General features: G+C 48.2%; 1 protein-coding gene across 2 annotated transcripts in view; it reads right to left on the bottom strand.

Annotated features, from left to right (window-relative positions):
* COL14A1 (collagen type XIV alpha 1 chain) overlaps nucleotides 1-24,542 on the bottom strand; it is a 190,959-nt gene extending 166,417 nt beyond the window's left edge. The window contains exons 1-2 of one of the 2 annotated variants that reach the window (XM_029063526.2): nucleotides 24,394-24,542; nucleotides 10,391-10,514 (exon numbers count right to left, since the gene is read on the bottom strand). In XM_029063526.2, the coding sequence (XP_028919359.1) occupies nucleotides 10,391-10,481 (91 nt within the window). In that variant the 5' untranslated portion in view covers nucleotides 10,482-10,514; nucleotides 24,394-24,542. Of the gene's footprint in view, nucleotides 1-10,390; nucleotides 10,515-20,130; nucleotides 20,210-24,393 lie in introns of those variants that run through there. The other variant, XM_029063525.2, reaches the window with a different exon arrangement.
* Between the last annotated feature and the right edge of the window lie 301 nt (nucleotides 24,543-24,843).

Genomic DNA, 24,843 nt, shown 5'->3' with positions numbered 1-24,843 from the left:
TGCAGAGCACTGTTCTAAGCGCTGGGCTAGACACAGGGGAATCAGGTTGTCCCACATGGGGCTCACAGTCTTAATCCCCATTTTACAGATGAGGTAACTGAGGCACAGAGAAGTGAAGTGACTTGTCCACAGTCACACAGCTGACAAGTGGCAGAGCCAGGATTCGAACCCATGACCTCTGACTCCAAATCCTACACTCTCCACTGAGCCACGCTGCTTCTCTTTCCTACACCACACCAGGGCTGAAAGTTCACTCAACTAAGGTTGGGGAAGGGCAGGAGGGGAAGCCTGAGAGCATGCAGAGAAATGAGGCTGCAACTGCTGGATGCTTCAGTTGGCCACAGAATACCATGCCTCGTGCTGGGGAAACAATCAAAGACCTTCCCCTACATATGGGCCACTGAGGAAATGCCAAAGGATCTCAAAGAGGCCTCCATCATCACCCTCTTCAAGAAGAAAGGCAACAGATTAGTTTGTTGTAATTATCGAAGGGGTTCATTACTTTCTGCTGTTGGCAAGAGTCTAGCCACGGTACACCCGGTTTGGCTGAACGCATCCAATATCACCATATGGCTTTGGTTCAAAGTGTGGTGTGAAAGACATGTTCTTTGCTGCCGGGCACCAGATGTAGTATTCAGTATTCACAGACCACATGAAAATATTTGGTACCATCAGTAGATCTGGTCTCTGGAAATTATTTAGCAAATTCAACTATCCTGGAAACTTGATCAAGGGTCTGAGATTACTTCACGATGGCATTGCTATAAGAAGGAGCATGTCCTAATGGCTTGAACAAAGGCCTGGGAGTCAAAAAGACCTGGGTTCTAATCTAGGCCCCACCATTTGTCTGCGGGGGGCCCTTGGCAAGTCGCTTCACTTCTTTGGGCCTTGGTTACCTCATCTGTAAAATGGGTATTGAGACCGTGAGCCCTGTGTAGGACAGGGACTGCATCCAACCTGATTATCTTGTATCTACCTCAGCGCTTTGTACAGCGCTTGGCATATAGTAAGTGCTTAAATACCACAATTATTACCATTATCATCATCATCATTATTATTATTACCGGCCAGATCAGAGTCGAGCATTCTCTTACTGTTGCGTTCCCCATTGCTAATCAGGGATGTGTCATGGGCCTGGTTCTATTCAACTTACTCTATACAGCCATGGTAGAAAATGCAAAAAGAGACCTGGATGTAGGTGTTAGAATCAATCTGTGATATTTATTGAGCACTTACTATGTGCAGAGCACTGTACTACCTGCTTGGGAGAGAATTAGCAGCCACATTCCCCCACCCATAACAAATTTACGATCTAGAAGAATGTGCTTCTGCATCTCTAGGCAGCTCTGCCAACTCTTCAGAGACTTTGAGCATCATTCAAAGTCCTCAGGACGGTTCCTCAAGAATCGCTGCCTGCAGATGACAGCACCCTAGAAGCCCACACCCAAGGAGGCCTGCAAATAATTGTAAACTGTTTCACCGAGCGCTTAGTACAGTGCTCTGCACATCGTGAGTGCTCAATAAATACCACTGATTGATTGAATCAGTTGTGGGCTGACAATCAGTCAATGGCATTATTATTATAACATAATATTATTAAAAAAGAATTCTGGTATTTGTTGATTTTAATAATGATGATGGTGTTTGTTAAGCACTTACGTTGTGTCAGGCATTGGGGGACATGCAAGGTAATCAGGTCGGATACAGTCCCTGTCCCACGTGGGGCTCACAATCTTAATCCCCATTTTAGTAGATGATTTAACCGAGGCACAGAGAAGTGAAATGACTTGCCAAAGGTCACATAGCAGAGAAGCGGAGGAGCTGGGATCAGAGCTCCAGTCCTTCGGACACCCAGGTCTGTGCTCTACCCACTAGGCTATACTGCTATTCTATTTATGAAGCATTTACTGTGGGCGGAGCACAGTACTAGACTGTCTCGTTATATCCCGGCTAGACTACTGTGTCAGCCTTCTCTCTGACCTCCCTTCCTCCTCTCTCGCCCCGCTCCGGTCTATTCTTCACTCCGCTGCCTGGCTCATCTTCCTGCAGAAACGATCTGGGCATGTCACTCCCCTTCTTAAACAACTCCAGTGGTTGCCTATCGACCTCCGCTCCAAACAAAAACTCCTCACTCTAGGCTTCGAGGCTCTGCATCACCTTGCCCCTTCCTACCTCTCCTCCCTTCTCTCTTTCTACCGCCCACCCCGCACGCTCCGCTCCTCCGCCGCCCACCTCCTCGCCGTCCCTCGGTCTCGCCCATCCCGCCGTCGACCCCCGGGTCACGTCCTCCCGCGGTCCCGGAACGCCCTCCCTCCTCACCTCCGCCAAACTGATTCTCTTTCCCTCTTCAAAACCTTACTTAAAAATCACCTCCTCCAAGAGGCCTTCCCAGACTGAGCTCCTCTTCCCCCTCTACTCCCTCTGCCATCCCCCCTTTACCTCTCCGCAGCTAAAGCCTCATTTTCCCCTTTTCCCTCTGCTCCTCCACCTCTCCCTTCCCATCCCCACGGCACTGTACCCGTCCGCTCAACTGTATATATTTTCGTTACCCTATTTATTTTGTTAATGAATTGTACATCGCCTTGATTCTATTTAGTTGCCATCGGTTTTTATGAGATGTTCTTCCCCTTGACGCTGTTTAGTGCCATCGTTCTCGTCTGTCCGTCTCCCCCGATTAGACTGTAAGCCCGTCAAACGGCAGGGACTGTCTCTATCTGTTGCCGACTTGTTCATCCCAAGCGCTTAGTACAGTGCTCTGCACATAGTAAGCGCTCAATAAATACTATTGAATGAATGAATGAATGAACTGTCTAGTCTTTCTAAACTTTGAGCCTGCTGTGGGCAGGGATTGTCTTTCTGTTACTGTATTGTACTTTCCAAGCGCTTAGTACAGTGCTCTGCACACCGTAAGCGCTCAATATATATGATTGAATGAAAGTACTAAGCACTTGATAACGCAACGGAGTTGGTAGACATGTCCCATGCAGATGTAACAGGCAGCATCAGAAAAGTCATAACCTCACCGGAAATTTACGTTGCCAAGAAAGAGCTAAGCACTATCAAAGAATTCCGTTACGAGGAAGCACACTGATCAACAGTACAATTATAGACAAGGAAGTAAAAAACGAATCCTCTTTTCCTCAGCTGTTCCTCCCCTCTCCATTGCCCCGACGCGTTCCCTTTGCTCTACCTCCCTTCCTGCCCCCCAGCACTTGTCTATATGTACATTTCTGTAATTCTATTTATTTATATTAATGCCTGTTGATTTGATACGTACGTGTCTCTATTATTCTACTCATTTATATTGATGCTACTGATGCCTGTTTACTTCTTTTGATGTCTGTCTCTCCCATTTTAGACTGTGAACCCGTGGGCAGGGATTCTCTCTCTTTGTTGCTGAATTATACTTTCCAAGCGCTTAGTACAGTGCTCTGCACACAGTAAGCACTCAATAAATACGATTGAATGAATGAATAAATGAATAAATCAAGAAGACTAGCAAATCCTTTGGGAGCCCGTTCAAGAGACTGTAGCAGTGTTGTTGTTGTTAATAGCATTTTTTAAGCACTTTACTGTGTGCTAGGCACTGTTCTAAGCACTAGGGTAGATCAAGGTAATCAATCAAGTTGGATATAGTCCCTGTCCCATGTAAGGCTCACAGTCTCAATCCCCATTCTGCAGATGAGGGAACTGAGGCCCAGAGAAGTGAAGTGATTTGCCCAAGGTCAACAGCAGACAAATGGTGGAGTCCTTCTGACTCCAGGTCCGTGCTCTATCCACTAGGTCAGCGGTGTGGTACAAAACCACAGTCCAAGGGAAAAAGCTACAGAGCTGTAGTATAGTTCAAACTTCTTTACAGCCATGAGAACCAAATCTCACACATAGAAGGCCTTGGGTTCTAATCCCAATTCTGCCATTCGTCTGCTGTGTGACCTTAGGCAAGTCACTTTTCTGTGCAACATTTACCTCATTCGGAAAATGGGGACAGACTGTGAGCCCCATGGGGGGACAGGGACTGTGTCCAACCCAATTGGTCTGTATCCACCCCAGTGCTTAGTACAGTGCCTGGCACATATCAAGTGCTTAACAAATACCATAATAACTATTATTAGACACCACATCCAGGTCCATGATCAGTTCTATCATTATAATTTATGGATCATCTTCAATAGCTAATGGCAAGACAAGATGATAAAACCATGAAGTTCTGAGACACTGTCAGTCTCCTAGCATCGACGCTGTGTTTATCTCAACACAGCCCCGCTGGGAGAATGGATGACATCAGGACACCCAAGCAACTGTTACTTAGATGAAACTGGAAAACCATAACGTTTTATGAACGCAATTAAACAAAGCCTCTGACGATCCTGCATCACAACTAAAACTAGGAGTCAGTTGCTGAGAAGAAACTAGCGTGGCCTACTGCCATCAAGAATGTTATGGCTCTTTATGGGCAAGGCTTTGTAAAGAATGAGACACAAAAAGACAAATGACAAAACGGTACCAGGCAGCGCAAATGTCAAACATGACAGCACACAAGGAACACCCTTTTTAAGTGCACAATGTGGATAGGCCTGTGAGTTTTGCATTGGTTTTTACAGTCACACAGACGTTCGTAGCTGAAATTTACGGTCCCAAGACAATGAATTGGACATGGTTCAAAGTAGGCTGACAGTCTAGGGAGAAGAGGGGGTGAAATTAACAACAGACAGGGAAGGAAGGAAGGAAGGAACATGAACACACTACAATAACAATCAATTAACAAGAACAAGAAGGGGAGCGGCGTCCCTCCTTGCTGGAGGAAACAGTCTTCTGGGTCCTCCTTGTTCCCAGCAGGGGCTAGCCTGATCGAAACGCTCGGAACCTTCACAAGGGGTGGAACGCCCTGCTTCTCCAGGACAGGACTCGCAACCAACACCCTACTCCTGCAGGAGAGGATTTGGAGCCCCTCACTCCCCTAAAACAGGGCCTGGACCCTCTTGACCCCCCAAGTCAGAGTTTGGACCTCCCCCCCCCCAACCCCACTCCCCCAGGACAGGACTTGGAACCCTCTGCTCCCCGAGAACAGGTCTTGGAACCCCCTGCTCCCTCAGACAGGGCTATTCCCTGTAAATGACAGTTGGGAAGGGACACCCCAATCTAGGGACCCCAAGCCCCTTCTCAGGGAGAGGAGACTTACATTTCCCAGTTTACAAAAAAAGTGGGTTAAAATTTGTTTTAGAAAGTCCACAAAAAGGTTTGATCCAGTCTTAGAGTCCTGGTTTGGATTCCTATCCCGTTCAGGGGATGGTTGTTGAGTGCTCATTGTACCTAAAGCACTTAATGTTAAGGGCTTGTGGAAATGGATGATTCTAAATTCCCTTTTCTGAAGCACTAGAAGTAGTTTTAAAACGTTTTTGGAAAACTTGAGGCAGTGTAAGACTTCTGACATTTCCTCAGGAATGCAGTTAGTAGGCGCAGCGTTATCAAAAATATCTGAATGCTGAAAAAATGTTTGGTATGAACTCACTGCTGAACTCTGAGCTTTGGACCCAAAACTCACAGTGGTAAACCACAATTCTAGTCCAGAACGGCAATCACTATCCAAGGGGTATTCAGCAAGTGCTGCCCTACCAGGATTATTGGACCGGGAAGAAACGTAGTTCAAACGCTGAAAATAAGCTCCCTTATTTTGTACTCTCCCAAGTGTTCATTACAGTGCTCTGCACACAGTAAGCGCTTAATAAATGCATGTGATGGATTGATTCCTACTTAGACTGAGAGCCCCATGTGGGACAGGGATTGGGTTAGGCATGATTATCTTCTATCTGCCCCAGTGCTGAGTAGAGAGTCCGGCACATAGTAAGCCCCTAGAAAATACCACACATTATTAATATTAAATGACCAGGGAGAGAGAGGAAAGTTAAACCAGATTCAAATATCTACAGACTCCTAGATTAGAGATTTGAGATTCAGATACAGACACCTAGAGATGAGAAGCAGTGTGGCCTTGTGGAAAGAGCACGGGCCAGGTTGTCAGAGGGCCTGGGTTCTAATCTCAGCACTGTCATTGTCTGCTCTGTGACCTTGGGCAAGTCACTTCACTTCTAAGTGCCTCTGTTACTTCATCTGTGAAGTGAAGATTAAGACTGAGCACTATGTGGGACATGAACTGTGTCCAACTTGATTATCTTGTGCCAGTATAGTGCCTGGCACATAATAATAATTATGGCATTTATTAAATGCTTTCTATGTGCCAAGTACTATACTAAACAACTGGACGAATGCAGTCCTTGTCCCACTTGAGGCTCACAGTCTTGATCCTCATTTTACAGATGAGATAACTGAGGCACAGAGGAGTTAAGTGACCTGTCCAAGGTCACACAGGGGACAAGTGGCACAACAGTTCCTTCTGACTCCCAGGCCCATGCTCTCTCTAGTAGGTCATGCTGCTTCTCTAAGTAAGCACTTAAATACCATTATACATATATATATACATATATATATATATATATAATATTGGTATTTGTTAAGCGCTTACTGTGAGCAGAGCACTGTTCTAAGCATTGGGGGAGATACAGGGTAATCAGTTCGTCCCATGTGAGGCTCACAGTTAATCACCATTTTACAGATGAGGTAACAGACACAGAGAAGGGAAGTGACTTGCCCACAGTCACACAGCTGACGAGTGGCAGAGCCGGGAGTCGAACCCATGACCTCTGACTCTGAAGCCCAGGCTCTTTCCACTGAGCCACGCTGCTTCCCTGTATACATATATACAGGGAAGCATGTATATATATGCATATTAGCATCCGTGAGATATGAGATAGACAGAGTTCTGAAATCTCCCCAGCTGGCCCTCTCCAAGAAAAGCTCCAGCAAGAAGGTGAAACCACAGCAGGAGTCTTGGCTGTGCTTCTTTCCCAACCTGTACCTCAGCAGGGATAGGGCTTCCCTCAAAACATACTGCTTCACCTCTCCTTTTTGAATAATAATAATAATGGTACTTGTTAAGCACTTACTATAATAATAATGTTGGTATTTGTTAAGTGCTTACTATGTGCAGAGCACTGTTCTAAGCGTTGGGGTAGACACAGGGGAATCAGGTTGTCCCACGTGGGACTCACAGTCTTAATCCCCATTTTACAGACGAGGTAACTGAGGCACCGAGAAGTGAAACGACTTGCCCAAAGTCACACAGCTGACAAGTGGCCGAGCTGGGATTCAAACCCATGACCTCTGACTCCAAAGCCCGTGCTCTTTCCACTGAGCCACGCTGCTTCTCCGTGCCAAGCACTGTACTAAACACTGGGAAAGATTCAAATTAATCAGGTAGGACACAGTCCCTGTCCCACTTGAGGGTCACATTCTTATCCCCATTTTATAGATGAGGTAACGGAGGCATCAGCAGCAGATCAGTGGCAGAGCTGGGATTAGAACCCAGATCCTTCTGCCTCTCAGGCCCATGCTCTATCCACTAGGCCACACTGCTTCTCTATCTGTGTTTCTGCCACCCGAACCATGTGTGTGGATGAGTGTGCATAGGTGAGCCTGTGAGGACGATAGCCCGTCATTGGGCAGGGATTGTCTCTATCTGTTGCAGAATTGTGCATTCCAAGTGCTTAGTACAGTGCTCTGCACATAGTAAGTACTCAATAAATACTATGGAATGAATGAAAGTGTATGTGTTGTGGCTGGGGGGTGGGGGGACCTAAGGAGAGGGTGCGTGTGTGTGGAAGTTGGTGCGGCGGACAACTGTTTGTGTGTGTGCGTTTGCGTGAGGATGAGTGAGGGTTGGGGGGGGAGGAAGAATGTGCAGGTGCGTGGACAACTGTGCCTGTGTGCCTGGGGGAGGGGAGGGGCGTGCACAGACAAGGGAGGGTGTGCATGTGAGTATACCAGTGTGCACTCACCTCTCTGGCTCCAGGTGTGACTTGTCTCCCATTTTTCCCAGACTCACCTTCTGGAAACACCTCTCTCGCCCACAGAGCTCCCCTCAAAAAGAAATATGTTATCCTATTTCATCCTCACCATACCCCTGTGACCTAGGGAGAGACAGGAATTATTGCCCCCAACATATAGATGTCAAAACTGAAGCCCAGAGAGGTTCAGTGACAACAGGCCACTGGCAGAATGGGACTAGAAGCCGGGCCTCTCGATGCTCAGCTGTGTATTCTTTCCACCAGACCACACTCATTTGCTGCACAGCTGGCTGGTTCTCGGGAATCTGGTTAGGTAAGAGCCGGGTGCTTGCCAGAAATGTGCATGCCACATCACCTGCAGGGGCCTCTGGCTCTCTAGTGAGACAGAATGTTTGAGAAATTCTTCCATGGAGCCTCTCACTAACACCCCAGAGTCCTGTTTCCCCATTTAGCAGTTCTTCCATTGAGCCTTTCAGTAAAACCCCACCATCTTGTTTCCCCATTTAGCAATTCTTCCACTGAACCTTTCAGTAAAACCCCACAGTCTTGTTTCCCCATTTTCTGATCCTAACCCAACTGTCCTCTTGAGGCCTAGGTCTTCTATTGATTTCACTGGCTTCGACCAGTATCCGTTGGCAGAGTTACCAGGCTAAGGCCAGTCTTGGTTCTAAAGCTTGCAATAACTTGCTTGATGCACATAAGTAGAACTTATCTTATTCTGCCTTGATTACTGTATCAGCCACCTTTCTGACCTCCCTGCCTCCTGTCTCTCCCCACTCCAGTCTATACGTCTCCCTGCTGCCCGGATCCTATTTCTACTCCTCAAGAACCTCCACTGGTCGCCCACCCACCTCCGTATCAAACAGAAACTCCTTAAAGCATTCAATCTCCTTGCTCCCCCACCCCCCGATCTTGCCTCCCTAACTGCTACAACACAGTACGCACATTTCATTCTTTCAATGCCAACTTACTCACTGTACCTTGATCTCGCCTATCTTGCTACCAACCTCTCATCCACATCCTGTCTCTGGCCCGGAACGCTCTCCCTCTTCATATCCTAAAGACGATCACTCTCCACACCTTCAAAGCCTTACTAGAAACACATCTCCTCCAAGAGGTCTTTCCCTACGAAGCCCTCCCTTCCTCTTCTCCCACTCCCTTTGCATCACCCTTGCACTCGTTCCCTTTATTCACCCCTCCCTCAGTCCCACAGCATTTATGTATATGCAAGTTACTAATTATATTAATCTCTGTCTCCCCCTCTAGACTGTAATCTCGTGTCTACCAAGTCTGTTACACTGTATTCTCCCAAGTGTTTAGTACAGTGCTCTGCACACAATAAATGTGATTGATTAGTAGGCCTAGCTAAGGTGCGTTTATAGGCTGGGGACGGGGACCGGTGTGATCTTGTAGCACTTTAAGATAGCGCGGCCTAACAAATTAGCCTCCAAATCACAGGCTTTGTGCCAGCCTAAGATTCCCGACAAGGAACTAATTCTCTCCTCATTTCCAGCACAAATCAACACAACCCGAGTTCAAACAAGACCCTTCTTCAGTACCATAACATAACCCAGATGGCCTCAGCTCTTTCTTCCAAGAACATCCAGCCTTTAGTACAGGGTCTCGCACATAGTAAGCCTTTAACGAGTAACCCCCAAAAGTGGGTTTACTGATTCCTGTTGTACTAAGTGCTGGGGTAGAAGCAGCACTGGGTAGTGGATAGAGAATGGGCTTGGGAGTCAGAAGGTCATGGGTTCTAATCCCGACTCTGCCACTTGTCAGCTGTGTGACTGTGGGCAAGTCACTTCACTTCTCTGTGCCTCAGTTACCTCATCTGTAAAAATGGGGATTAACTGTGAGCCTCAAGTGGGACGACCTGATTACCCTGTATCTATCCCAGCACTTAGAACAGTGCTTGGCACATAGTAAGCGCTTAACAAATATCAACATTATTATTGTCTGCTGGGTGATTCAGGCAAGTCATTTTACTTCTCTGTGCCTCAGTTACCTCATCTGTAAAATGGGGATTGAGACTGTGAGCTCACTTGGGACAGGGACTGTATCCACCCCAGTGCTTAGTACGGTGCTTGGCACATAGTAAGCGCTTAACAAATACCATAATAAAAATAATAGAATCAAGATAATCAGGTTGGACATAGTCCCTGTCCCATCTGAAGCTCACAGACAAAATCAGAGGGAGGAGGATTTGGTTTCCATTTTACAGATGAGGTAACTAAGGCCCAGAGAAGTAAACTAACTTGCCCAAGGTCACATAGCAGACATTTAGCAGAGCCGGGATTAGAACCCAGGTTCTCTTGCTCCCAGGGCCATCCTCTTGCCATTAGGCCATGCTGCTGCTTCCCTGTCACCTTCCTACCAAGTGACTACAAACATGGAGAGCAGGGATTCCAAGAAACGGCCCAAGGCCATAATCCAGTGAGACATAGCTCAGGCAGTTTGCCCCCGTATCGTGTAGCCCTCTCGACTACCTTGACCCTGGACCCAGCCGGCGAAGTGAACCGTGATTGTCAGGAGAGCCAGAAGGAGCCTGGACTGGATCTTGCTTGGAGAAAACTTCATCTTTGGAACTCTTTACATGAGGAATCAGCCAATCTGGGGACAGAGAACACGAAAACATATGAGGGACAAATAACACACTGCAAACTCTCAGCCCTACGGTCAGGTCAGCTGAACCAACACGGCACCTTAGCTAGATGTGAAACGTTTCTTTGAAGGATTCTGCATTTCGTCTCTGTGAACGCAGCGTGATCAAAGGACTGGGATGAAAAAGCAACCGGGAGGTTTCGTCAGGTGTGAGATATTTCGGGGGACAAGGCCAGAATCGGTGTCGGTTGGCTCGCCTCGTTGAGGTAAGAGTGAAAGGTGCCTATTCATTGTCCGGATGCTTCCAAGAACCGGGAAATTCCAGGAACTGAGCTACCGATTAAGCAAAGCCAAACTTTGTTACGGTTTTCCTTTACCCTTCTCCTTAGGCAGTGTGCTCCGAAGCTAGAGGAAGGTGAAAATAGGGGGCTGCCCTTTGGCTCTGTCTGGCTGCCCCCTTTGCTACTGTGGGAGCCTTAATTGAAGGGTGGGGATACAACCCAAGGCCACCAGCCCTGACCTCTGATCTGTCACTTCCTGCCACCTATTCACACTGTAGGCAGCCAGAGGACTGGGAAGAACTGGAAAGTAGTGAGAGAGGAATCATGAAGCTGTTTTTCCTGCCCAGACCTTGACCAACCTAGTTTCCTCCCTTTCTTCAGTCTATCACATCTATTGAATGCTTACTGTGTGCAAATCAAGCAGCGTGGCTCAGTGGAAAGCGCTCGGGCTTGGGAGTCAGAGATGATGAGTTCGAATCCCAACTCTGCCACTTGTCAGCTGTGTGACCGTGGGCAAGTCACTTAACTTCTCTGGGCCTCAGTTCCCTCATCTGTAAATGGGGATTAACTGTGAGCCTCCCGTGGGACAACCTGATGATCCTGTATCTCCCCCAGCGCTTAGAACAGTGCTCGGCACATAGTAAGCGCTGAACAAATACCAACATTTATTTATTTATTTTACTAAGTGCTCGCTTATCCCTCAAACCCCTTATTCCGAACAAGGAGGAAACGAACTGAGTGAGAGAGCGGATAACTGGGCCACGAGGGAGTAGAGTCAATGTGATGGTTGTCTATGGGCTGAAAGTGGAAAAAAAAAGACCCGTCTTTTCTTTTTTTCGTGCCCCGGTGGTCCTCAGCTCCATACCCCCAAACCTGGTACTGCTTCACCTGTTGGAATTCTTGACTGAAAGCCAAATCTGCAATAATCCCCCTGTTAGAACCCTTTCCACTGAATGAGTTTGCTTCCCAGTAAGCGTACAGAAACATCTCCCTGTTGATGAATTCACTATCTGAATTTTGTAGACAAGAACACCACAGAAGCTGTACTGGTTGCCTAGTGTGGGTACAGCTAGGTCCTGGCCATCAGCGTGAAAAACACTAGACTAGTATCTTGGGAACATACAGTAATAGAAGACATGGTCTCTGTCTTTCAGAACCTTATAATCTAAAGGAGTATTCATTCATTCAATCATATTATTGAGCACTTACTATGTGCAGAACACTATAACAATAATAATAATAATGTTGGTATTTGTTAAGTGCTTACTATGTGCCGAGCACTGTTCTAAGCGCTGGGGTAGACACAGGGGAATCAGGTTGTCCCACGTGGGGCTCACGGTCTTAATCCCTATTTTACGGCTTAGGTATCTGAGGCACCGAGAAGTTAAGTGACTTGCCCAAAGTTTCACAGCTGACAAGTGGCCGATCCGGGATTCGAACCCATGACCTCTGACTCCAAAGCCCGTGCTCTTGCCACTGAGCCACGCTGCTTCTCTAAGCACTTAATAATTGTGGTGTTTGTTAAGCACTTACTGTGTGCCAGGCACTGTACTAAGTGAACACAATCCCTGTCCCACTTTGGGCTCACAGTCTCAATCCCCATTTTACAGATGAGGTAACTGAGGCCCAGAGGAAGTGAAACGACTTGCCCAAGGTCACGTGGCAGACAAGTGGCAGAGCCGGGATTAGAACCCATGACCCTCTGACTCCCAGGCCCATGATCTATCCACCATATCACGCTGCTTCTCTAGGCAGGCAGAAACAGGCACCTTTTATTCATTCATCGTATTTATTGAGTGCTTACTGTGTGCACAGCACTGTATTAAGCACTTGGGAGAGTACAAAATATCAGTAAAGGGACACATTCGCTGCCCACAACGAGCTTACAGTCTAAAGACTGTAAGCGCCATACAAAGACATCAAGAGAGAAAATAGATACAAGTGTTAACAAAAAATGTAAGAAAAAAATGAATGAATGTAAAATGAACAAATAAATGAATGATAAAATGACTACTCTAAGAGAAGTGGAGGGGGAGGCTTACTTTAAGTGTGCCCTTGGTCCTGTCACATCAACTTCTCATAGGCCCCAGGAGTGGTCTCTCTGTCCAGTGTTTAGTACAGTGCCCTAGCACTTAGTAAAGTCCCTGGCATTCATTCATTCAATAGTATTCATTGAGCGCTTACTATGTGCAGAGCATTGTACTAAGCTAAGCACTGTACTAAGCACTATACCGGCATATAGCAAGAGCTTCACAGATGCCATCATCATCGACTGGCGAGCACAGGGCAAAGGGTGGAATGAGGAAACAGAGGTGTGTCTAGCCCGCCTAAAGCCAGGATCATTCATTCATTCAATAGTATTTATTGAGCGCTTACTATGTGCAGAGCACTGTACCAAGAGGTCTCTCTGGAAATTGTTTTTCCATTAAAACTAAAACGCTCCTCCTCCTGTTAGGTAATTACAGGAAGCAGTTCCATCTCTGCCTCGATGAAACTGGGCCTGCCCATACCATCTCCAGTCAAGTCTCAAGCACTTGGACGTTCGAGAGGGCTCAGGCTTCTTGGCGGGACTGACGATAAGCTTGAAGAGAACCAAGAGAACTAAGCTGCGCTGGGGAACGTTTCAATCTGACCAAGTTTTCCATTTATGGTTTGGTAGCTGAAGAAAAAGAATCACCAAGCTCTGCTACCTAGGCAGCTCAGACAAAACAGACAGATAAAGCAGAAGATGGAATTACAAGCATCCGGCCGTGTCCGAGACATAATGTTGGTATTCGTTAAGCGCTTACTATGTGCAGAGCACTGTTCTAAGCGCTGGGGTAGACCCAAGGGAATCAGGTTGTCCAACGTGGGGCTCACAGTCTTAATCCCCATTTTACAGATGAGGGAACTGAGGCACAGAGAAGTTAAGGGACTTGCCCAAAGTCACACAGCTGACAAGTGGCAGAGCTGGGATTTGACAAAGAAGCCGAATGGGAATCCAGATTGCGCGGTTGGCAAGTGAGATCATTTGTGAAGTTTCCTCAAACTCAGATCCGAGTGGGAACAGAGCTGGGAAACGGTGGGAGGTAATGCTTTTTTCGGTCCTGGAACTGTATTGGGACGATTTATCGGTTCCCATCCCGCAACATTTCAGTCAAGGAGATAGAGGGCTTCCAAAACCACACTACAACTAGGCACCTTCTCTGCTTCCAGGATGCAACTGGACGCAGCTTCCTCTCCAAGATGTCAGAGAAATAATAAACACAGAGAGCTCCTTTTCCCTCCGCGAACATCAACTCAAATAAGTCAGTCAAACAGCGCCAGACCAGTGGGGTTTGTCAGCTCTTCCCGAGGCCGAGTGTTATTATACCCGAAATGTTTGTGGCCTTAGCCGATGTTTTCTTAAACTATTTTTATTAGGGTGACGAATCACCTATTAGGAGAAGCAGAGATCTCAGTTTTCCCAAGGTTTTCTGCCAAGACCTGGTATTTTGGAAGGTCCAGCAGGGTGAATCCGTGTACTTATTTAAAAGGGCTGTGGGACTTTGGATCACAAACTGAGTCAACAATTGTCTGGGGACTTAGCCAAATACCCTACAGAAGGCCTTCACTTTGAGAGGCACCCTCCTCTCCCCTCCATGCCCACTTGCGCTCACGGACCGGAGCCGTGCGTCTGTTTAAAACAAGCATGGAAGCAGAGTAGCCTAATGGATAGAGCGCAGGCCTGGAAGTCCGAAGCACCTGGGTTCTACCCCTGGCTCCCCTACGTATCTGCTCGTGACTGTGGGCAAGTCACTTCACTTCTCTGGGCCTTAGTTACCTCATCTGTAAAATGGGGATGAAGATTGTGAGCCCTCTGTGAGACAGGGACTTTGTCCAACCTGATTAACTTGTAGCTACCCAGCACACAGTACACTACGTGGAGCATAGTAAGCACTTTACCATAAATAATAAAATAATAAAGGATTTGAAAGGTAAGAGTCAACTCAGCCTTTGACCAAGTGATCCTTTGGGTTGAAAAACTGCATGGCCTAGCGGAAAGAATACAGGCCTGGGAGTCAGCGGATCTTAGTACAGTGCTCTGCACATAGTAAGCACTCAATAAATACTACTGAATGAAATGAATGCATCTGGGTTCTAATACCTGCTCTTCCAACTGTTTGCTGTATGATTTGGATACATAATAATATGTAATAATATAATGATAAATGTTGTGTTTACTATTTCCCAGGCACTGTACTAAGCGCTGAGTCACTGTATTAACTTCTCTGAGCCTCAGTTCTCCTGTTCTCCCACCTATTGAGACTGTGAGCCCCATCTGGGACTGGGACTATGTCCAACCTAATTAACCTGTATCTACCCCAGAGCTTAAAAACAATGTTTGACACAGTAAGCACTTAAATACCACCAAAAAAAAAAAAAAATGGATTTCTTCCAAGCCAGTGTCAAGATTTTACCACCCATCATTTTAAAGCCTCGTGCACTTGTGCTTTTATGTACTTCTGATTCGGAATATTTGTTTAAGTCCATTGACTTTAATACAGCACTTCTTGGAGGCTGAGCAAGGGGCTTGCAAGTGGCTGACAGATCATCTTTCCCCCAAGAAACACCAGCAGTTCAGCAGGCAGAAATTACTGTCAATAAACCTCCAGAGCTTTCTGTTTGCCGACAGCAGTGCTCTCGAAACACTCTTGATGTTCAAGAGGGCTTAGTCGGCTTGGCGGGATTGATGACGAGCTTGGAGAAAACCAAGGTTGTGGACTAACCCGCGCTAGGGAACGTCTCATTTTGGCCAGGGATAATAATAATAATGTTGGTATTTGTTAAGCGCTTACTATGTGCAGAGCACTGTTCTAAGTGCTGGGGTAGATGCAGGGTAATGAGGTTGTCCCACGTGAGGGTCACATGTAATCCCCATTTTACAGATGAGGGAACTGAGGCACAGAGAAGTAAAGTGACTTGCCCACAGTCACACAGCTGACAAGTGGCAGAGCCGAGAGTCGAACCCATGACCTCTGACTCCCAAGCCCAGGCTTGGGTCAGGTAGCTAACAATAATAATAATTAAAAAATCATTAAGCTCTACCACCTATGCAGCACACCGTACCACATGGAGCAGATGGACAAAGCAGAAGATGGAATTACAAGGCCAACGTGCCTAACGGGAGACTGGCAAATGGACTGGGGTACCCACCATCATCCTCATCATCAGCATTTACTGAACATCTCTTATGCAGAGCACTGTCTTAGACACCTACTAGGCACAACATTTGATGCCGAATGGCTGCAGAGCACTGAACTAGCCACTTGAGAGAATACGATAAAAATAGCGGTTGTGGTTCCTGCCCTCAAGAAGTTTATAATCTAGCGGGGCCGTGGATGGGGGAGTGTGTTCCTCCCAAGTTTCAGCACTGATCTTTGCTCTAGTACAGGAACTACCCGATTTAGAGTCTTTGGTTCCACTGCCAGTTGCATTCCCGATTTAATCAAGCCTGTCTGGCAAATAACGATAATGTTGGTATTTGTTAGCGCTTACTATGTGCAGAGCACTGTTCTAAGCGCTGGAGTAGATACAGGGTGATCAGGTTGTCCCACGTGGGGCTCACAGTTTTAATCCCCATTTTAAAGATGAGATAACCGAGGCACAGAGAAGTTAAGTGACTTGCCCACAGTCACACAGCTGACAAATGGCAGAGCGGGGACTCGAACCCATGACCTCTTACTCCCAAGCCCGTGCTCTTTCCACTGAGCCACACTGCTTTCATTTAACCCTTCTGGGCTTCTGTTTCCTAATCTGTAAAACGGGTAGGTGACCTGGTCCCACTTTCCTCACAGTGACACCATCACGATTAACGGGTTGGTAGGTCGTGCCTACTTAGAGAATTACGAATAGCCCTTTCTCAAAAGGAACAGAGACCAGAAACCAAGAAGGGCTTTCAATCTCAAACTCTCATCAGCCCCCATCCACCACCGGCCCCCATCCTCGGAACTAAGGGAATCCTTTATTACTGTGGACCCTGCCCTTGAGAGGGTGGAGAAAATGTCTGGAGTGTTCTTCCTCAACCTCAAATCCACTTCTTACATATTGGACGCACAAAGCGGCACCGCTTACATTCTCCGCATTTGTCAGCGCCATGTGCCCCACCTGGAGGCTGCAGCCTGTCTTGTTCCGAGAAGGAATATTTCAGAAAAGCCATCGGGCCCTCTCCCTTTCTCCAGTGGGATCCCGAGATCCTCCACTAGCACCTGAGTAGCCTTCAGCTCTGCCAGGAAAAACTCATCTAATCTCTCGGGGCAGTACTCCGCACCTGCACACTTGCACACTGCCGCTCTACTCGCTCCGCATCAAGTGGACAGAGGACAGACTCCGGGGCTGGGCCGCTAAGCTCCTGCCCCTCGGCTTTATTCAGCTCCCGGTGCCCTGAATCTGGGGCCCCCTTCTCCCCTCCACTCCCAACAGATGGGGTCTAGCCCCGAGCTATGGCCCTGGGCTCCACAGGTCCCCTTTTTAGGGAGGCCTTGAGGGACGAAGCAGTTTCACTCCAGATCTTACAGAGAGAAAACGGGATAACGGGGATGGAGAGGGAAACCACCTCCTACCCTCAAACTCCCCTCCCCCCCAATAAGCCCCCCATCAGTGGCCATTTGGGAAATCCCGGCTGCCCTTCTCTCCAAAGGCCAAGGACAGCTACCCTGGGGTTTGCTGGATGTGGGGGGAGGAGAGTTGGTGGTCCTGCTCAGAAACTCCTGGAAAATCTGATCCTAGGTGGGCCCCAGTCACGGAGCCGGGACTCTCCGGAGTCCAGGGGCCCAGTGGAGCCCTCAGGAAAGCTGCTTTCTCCGGAAGGCGGCTCCTGACCTACCCCTCCTCACCCCGTGGACGCCGCACTCCCCCAGATTTCCAATGACCCTTCTTCTGCTCCAATCCAATGACTCTTTTATTCATTCATTCAATTGTATCTACTGAGTGTTTGCTGTGTGCCAAGTCTAAGCCCCCTTGGCCTCTGCCCCTTTGACAAATGACCTCCCGGAAACAATCTCCGGCCTTAGGAGAGACCCAGCCCTAATTTTAATGTAGAACAGGTCCAAGGGGGTGCAAGATAAACTCCCCCACCCCTATGGTCTTGTCACCCTCAGTCACACCCAGCACCTATGTGCACACCTAATTCATTCCATCCCGGAACTATTTTTGTTTTTATCATCTGAATCGGCAGTTTCAACCTAGCTCTCACGTTATCAATCGTTCACTGGGATTTACTGAGTCCTTGCTTTGGGCAGCGCACTACAGTAACCGATTGAGAGAGGACAGTCCAGTAGCGGACGTGATCTCTTCCCCTGAGGAGCTTGCGGTGTAGTTGGGGAGACCCCCCCCCCCCCCGTATGACAGACACCACTCTCCCCTCCTTCAAAGCATTATTAAAAATCACATCTCCAAGAGGTCTTTCCCAATCACTCTTTTCCCCAACTCCCTCTCACTTCTGCATCACCTAGGCACTTGGAGCTGAACCTATAAGCATTTGTGTGCATTAATATAAATTATAAATGGACATGTCTACCATCTGCTGTACTGTACTCTAAGCACTCAGTACAGTACTCTGCATAGAGTAAGCGCTCAATAAATACCACTGATTAAGAGAAACAACAGAGGATCTAGAATCTGGGGTGAGTATGGAAGGAAAAAAAGGTCGATAGGAGGACGAGAGCTTAGTCCAGGAAGGCTTGCGGGAGGCGATATGATTTCAAAAGAGCCTTGAAGAGGCCGGAAGAGTGCTGTGTCTGCCCGATGTGAAGAGGGGAGGGAGGGATCTGCCCGATGTGAAGAGGGGAGGGAGGGAAAAGGACCAGGCAGGAGAGAGGGTATGAAGAAGGGGTTGACAGTGGGTGAGGCAAAAGCAGAGTTGGTACTGGAGGATCCGCATGTGCGGGCTGGGTTGTAGTGAGACAAGAGCGAGGAAAAGTAAGGCAGACAGCGCTGGACCCTTCAACCTATGTCTCACTCAAATTATAAGATTCTGGAGGCTACGAACTCTATTCTCCAAGTTTTAACTCTGCCCTGTTCAGTCAGTGCCCAGTCTATGACACGGACAATAGTGATAGATCTCTGTGATCGGACTGGACATTGGCCCTAGACTGAAGCCCAGCACACCTGAAGAGGAGCAGGGACAACCTTCAGCTCAGAATTGCCACACTCCAATCCATTTTTCACCATCCACCTTCTCCCCTGTGCCCAGAACTGACCCAACTAGACCAGAGGGTGTAGTTGTCATCCCTCTGCAGGGCACGATGCCTTAGCTGGCTACGAGAAACAGCACGGCTTAGTGGAAAGAGCCCGGGCTTGGGAGTCAGAGGTCGTGGGTTCTACTCCCAGCTCTGCCATTTGTCTGCTGTGACCTTGGACAAGTCACTTAACTTCTCTGGGCTTCAGTTACCTCATCTGTAAAATGGGGATTTAGACCTTGAGCCCCTCGTGGGACAAACTGATGACCTTTTATCTACCACAGTGCTTAAAACAGTGCTTGGCACATAGTAAGCACTTAAATACCATCATTATTATTAGGGGGCCAGGGCCTGCCTGCCCTGAACCCCCGGGGGGGAGGGATGTGGATAAAGCAGAGGGAGGCTTGGCAACCCTCCAGCACCAAATAGTCCCCTAAACTTAAATCCTCTAGATGCCCCAGCAAGGACCCAGGCAGCCTGTTTTACCCAGCCTGAGGGAAAGGGAGGTCGCTCCAGTTGAGTGACTCCCTGCCCCTCTCGGTGAGCCCCAGCCCAGTCCAGAGAGCCCTAGCCCAGCCCAATGAGTCCCAACCCCAGAGTAGCCTCAATCCAGCCCAGCCAAGCCAGCGCCGCTCCAGTCCAGGACCCAGAGGATACCACAGCTGAGAGAAGGCTGGGAGGGAAGAGATCCAAATTCCCCACCCTCCCACCCCCCACAGGGTCACAGTCCTCTCTGGGCTCCCAACCTGGATGACCCATTGTCACCTCCTTTCCCAGCCCCACACCCCTGCCCTCCCAAAGGGTTGTCTACAGGGGGTGTGGGGGCGAGGATGGGGGCAGATGCAGCCCCCTCCCCCCGTCCCATTATCACCCACCTCCTCCCAGTCCCGGGGTCGCAATCAGCAAACGCCCCCCTCCCATCCCAATCCTCAATCCCCTTCCAACCCCTTTCCTGGAACCTCCTCACCCACCCCCAAGCCTGGGAACCTCCAGAGATCACCCGGACCGGGCAGTGGGAAATGGGGAGGGGGGAAAAAGGATCTGGAGGAGGGGGAGAAGGGAAGAGGGATAGGAGAAGGTGTGGGGAGGGAAGAAGGGGTGTCTTTGAGGTATTAGATATTAGAGGAGACGAGAAACCCAACTGACCTGCATGCAGTCTCTGGAGGGGGCGGGAAAGGGGGTCCGGATCTTGGAAAGTCAAACTTTGCTGAGAACCTTGGCTGAAGTTTCTCCCTCCTCCCTCCCTCCCTCCTTCCTCCTCCTCCTCCCACTCTCTCCCTCCCTCCCTCCTCTGCAGCTGAGCAAGATTTGATCAATGGGGAGAGGGAGCGCAGCAGCCGCTCCAAGTGGGGCAGGGGGAATTAGTCATTATTTTTATTAATCGTATTTATTGAGCATTTACTGTGAGCAAACCACTGTAATAAGTGCTTGGGAGAGGACAGTAGAACATCATCGCCTTCCCTGCCCATGACGAGCTTGCAGGGAATGGGGAGGGGGCGAGACTCTATGCCAAGCCGGCGAGACCCTCTCCCAACCGCCAGGATGTCCCCTCTAATTATGGCATATAATAATAATTGTGGTATTTGTAAAGCGCTTTCTGGGTGTCGGGGACTGTACAAAGCACTGGGGTGGATGCAAGCAAATCGGGTTGGACACAGCTCCTGTCTCAAGTGGGGCTCACAGTCTCAATCCCCATTTTACAGATGAGAGAACTGAAGCCCAGAGAAGTGAAGTGACTTGCCTAAGGTTACACAGCAGATAAGTGGCAGAGCCGGGAATAGAATCCATGAGCTTAATACAATTGATTGAATGAATGAATGCACTAAGGGTTGGGGCAGAGATTGGGTAATCAGACCCCACATGGGGCTCAAAGTTTAAGTAGGAAGGAGAACAGGTGAAGCAGCTGGGTGTAGTGAAGCCTGGGAGTCAGAAGGTCATGAGTTCTAATCCTGCTCCACCACTTCTCTGTTGTCATTTCACTGGGTCTCAGTTACCTCATCTGTAAAATGGGGATTGAGACTTTGAGCCCCACATGGGTCAGGGACTCTGTCCAGACTGATTTGCTTGTACCTACCCCAGCGCCTGGCCCACGATAAAGCACTTAATAATAATTTTGGTATTTCATTCCTTCATTCAGTAGCATTTATTCAGCGCTTACTATGTGCAGAGCACTGGACTAAGCACTTGGAATGTGCAAATCGGCAACAGAGACAGTCCCTGCCCCTTGATGGTATTTGATGATGTAGGTATTTAAGCGCTTACTATGTGCAGAGCACTGTTCTAAGCGCTGGGGGAGATACAGGGTCATCAGGTTGTCCCTCATAAGGCTCACAGTCTTCATCCCCATTTGACAGATGAGGGAACTGAGGCACAGAGAAGTGAAATGACTTGCCCACAGTCACACAGCTGACAAGTGGCCGATCCGGGACTCGAACCCGTGACCTCTGACTCCCAAGCCCGGGCTCTTTCCACTGAGCCACGCTGCTTCCCTGTTATGGTATTAACAAATTTCATAATTATTAATCATTAGCAGGCATCACTCCCCACTGTACAGATGAGGGAACTGAGGCCCAGAGAAGTTGGGGAAGCAGCGTGGCTCAGTGGAAAGAGCCTGGGCTTCGGAGTCAGAGGTCATGAGTTCGACTCCCCGCTCTGCCACTTGTCAGCTGTGTGACTGTGGGCAAGTCACTTCACTTCTCTGTGCCTCAGTTACCTCATCTGTAAAATGAGGATTAAGACTGTGAGCCTCACGTGGGACCACCTGATGACCCTGTATCTCCCCCAGCGCTTAGAACAGTGCTCTGCACGTAGTAAGCCCTTAACAAATACCAACATTGTGATTATTAAGTGAGCTTTCCAAAAATCACAAGTGGAGGAGCAGGGATTAGAACCCGGGTCCTCTGGTCTCCCAGACCCCAGCTCTTACCAGTGGGTCACGCTGCTTCCCCACTGCAGGCAGGGCCCGGAGGAAGGAAGGTCCAGCAGGGCAGAATGGGGGGGGGAGGTTTAGGGGTTCCCTCTTTTTCCCCCGTGACCCCCTTTCTTCGACTCCCTCTTTCACCTCCCCCTTTCGACCGCCTGCGTCGATCGATTGTGCAGGCTGCGCGCGCCCCCTCGTGTCTGCAGCAGAAATGACTATTAGTAATCAGCCGAATCAATATTCATTCAATAGTATTTATTGAGCGCTTACTAGGTGCAGAGCACTGGACTAAGCGCTTGGAATGAACAAGTCGGCAACAGAGAGAGACGGTCCCTGCCGTTTGACGGGCTTACAGTCTAATCGATAAGTCAATCGATCGACCTAGGACATCTTTTAATAATAATGTTGGTATTTGTTAAGCGCTTACTATGTGTCAAGCACTGTTCTAAGCGCTGGGGGAGATGCACGGTAACCAGGTTGTCCCACGTGGGGCTCACAGCCTTAATCCCCATTTTACAGATGGGGTAACTGAGGCCCAGAGAAGTTAAGTGACTTGCCCAAGGTCACACAGCTGGCAAGTAGCTGAGGCGGGATGTCAACCCATGACCTCTGGATCCCCAAGCCCGGGCTCTTTCCACTGAGTGAGCGTGGAGCACAGCCCTAAGCTTTTAGGACAGATTTAGTAGATGTGAGCCCTTCCCTCAAGAAGTTGGCAATCTAGTCTGGGAGACTGACCCTAAATTAATAATGTTGGTATTTGTTAAGCACTTACTATGTGCAGAGCACCGTTGTAAGCGCTGGGGTAGATACAGGGTAATCAGGTTGTCCCACGTGGGGCTCACAGTCTTAACCCCCATTTTACAGATGAGGTAACTGAGGCACAGGGAAGTGAAATGAATTGCCCAAAGTCACACAGCTGACAAGTGGCAGAGCCGGGATTCAAACCCATGACCTCTGACTCCCAAGCCCGTGCTCTTTCCAATGAGCCACGCTAAAATCAATTCTAGAGAAGATAAGGGAACAGAGTAGGACTCTTAAGAACACAGGTGATGGGAGTTTAAGTGCTTAAGCGGTGGAGAGTCTGAAATGGAAGGTAGGGATAGGTGGGGAGGTAAGAAATCAATCTGGGAAGGCTTTTAGATTGTAAACTCCTTGAGTAATGGACTCATGTCTCCCCTCTACTGTTCTGTGCTTCCCTAAAACACGGATTAATCTACCCTGCACATGACAAGTGTTCAGTCAATACCAATGACTGATGACACAAATTCATGAAGAGTTCCATATTTGTAGCCCCCTTTTTCCTCTGCTCCTCCCTCCCTCTGCAGCCCTTGCCTATGTACATATTTATTATTTTTTTATTAATGATGTATATATACCTAATTCTATCTACTTTAATGCTACTGATGCCTGTCTACTTGTTTTGTTGTCTGTCTCCAGGATTGACTCTATTTGTTGCCAAATTGTACTTTCCAAGCACTTAGTACAGTGCTCTGCACACAGCAAGCACTCAATACAATTGAATGAATGGATGGATAAGGCCTCCTGGAGGAAATGTGATTTCAGAAGGACTTTTAAGAAAAGCAGCATGGCTTAGTGGAAAGAGCACAGCTTTGGAAGTCAGAGGTCATGAGTTCTAATCCCACTCTGCCACTTGTCAGCTGTGTGACTTTGGGCAAGTCACTTAAATTCTCTGTGCCCTCATCTGTAAAATGGGGATTTAAACTGTAAGCCTCACATGGGATAGCCTGATTACCTTGCATCTCCCCCAGCACTTAGAACAGTGCTTGGCACATAATAAGCACTTAACAAATACCGTCATTATTACTAGAGGGGGAAAAGTAGTGATAACGATGATATTTACCAAGTACTTACTATATGCCCCACCCTGGGACAATTACAAGAGTTAAACAGAGTTCATTTCCCACATGAAGCTAGCAATCTAAGATTGGGAGAGGCAAGATTTTATTCCCCATTTTAGTGATGAGGGAACTATAACTTGCCCAGGGTCACACAGCAGGTAAGTGGGGAGGCAGGGACAAGAACTCAAGTCTCTTGCCTCCTACTCAAGTGCTCTCTCCACTGAGCCACACTCTCTTGAGCCCCCGCCTCAGACCACCCAGGACCAGGGGAGCCTCGGTGACATGTAGTAGAGTCAGACCACATTCATTCAATAGTATTTATTGAGTGCTTACTATGTGCAGAGCACTGTACTAAGCACTTGGAATGTACAGTTCAGCAACAGATAGAGACAATCCCTGCCCATTGACGGACTCACAGTCTAATCGGGGGAGACAGACAAAAACAATAGCAATAAACAGAATCAAGGGACTATACACCTCATTAACAAAATAAATAGGATAATAAAAATATAAGTGAGAAAAATATGGAACTTCACAAATTTGCATGTCATCACTGACCACCATGGTTACTCTGGAAAGTTTTTTACTTAGTTCTACCAATGTGCAAGGGAGTGACACAAACACACTCACCAAGGGTCCGATACCCACATGCTGGTCAAGGGAGCCCTTTTGGCTAATACTTCTTGCTGCTTCCAAGTGGTGCTGCCTTCTGCATCAGTGCTTTTTGCTCCACAGGTCTCTGCTCCACGTGCTTTCAGATGAAGCAAAGCAACTGCCTTTTATCTGTCTTAGACGTCACAGCTGTGTCCCTACGTAGCAGTCACTGACTGGTCCAGGCCCGTTGCAGGGTAGAGCAGGGAGAGAAGGCCACACCTCCCTCCATGCCCTTCCCCTACAGGCCAGGAATCACCTGTTCCAGGTAGAGCCCATCAGCACCTTCCCCGGTCTTTTCCTTCTTGGTATTTGCGGGATCACAGAACAGCCACTAATAAAGCTCACCACACACACTGCCTCTGATGGATGTGAACAGGAAGGGAGTCCCAGGCAGGAGGGAGGCAATAGGAGCTAGACAGTGGAACA

The sequence above is a fragment of the Ornithorhynchus anatinus genome, chromosome 4, assembly GCF_004115215.2.
Source record: "Ornithorhynchus anatinus isolate Pmale09 chromosome 4, mOrnAna1.pri.v4, whole genome shotgun sequence".
NCBI classification, from domain to species: Eukaryota; Metazoa; Chordata; class Mammalia; order Monotremata; family Ornithorhynchidae; genus Ornithorhynchus; species Ornithorhynchus anatinus.
Note: the sequence above shows the minus strand (reverse complement) of the source record. Positions and strands in the feature narration are given on the sequence as shown.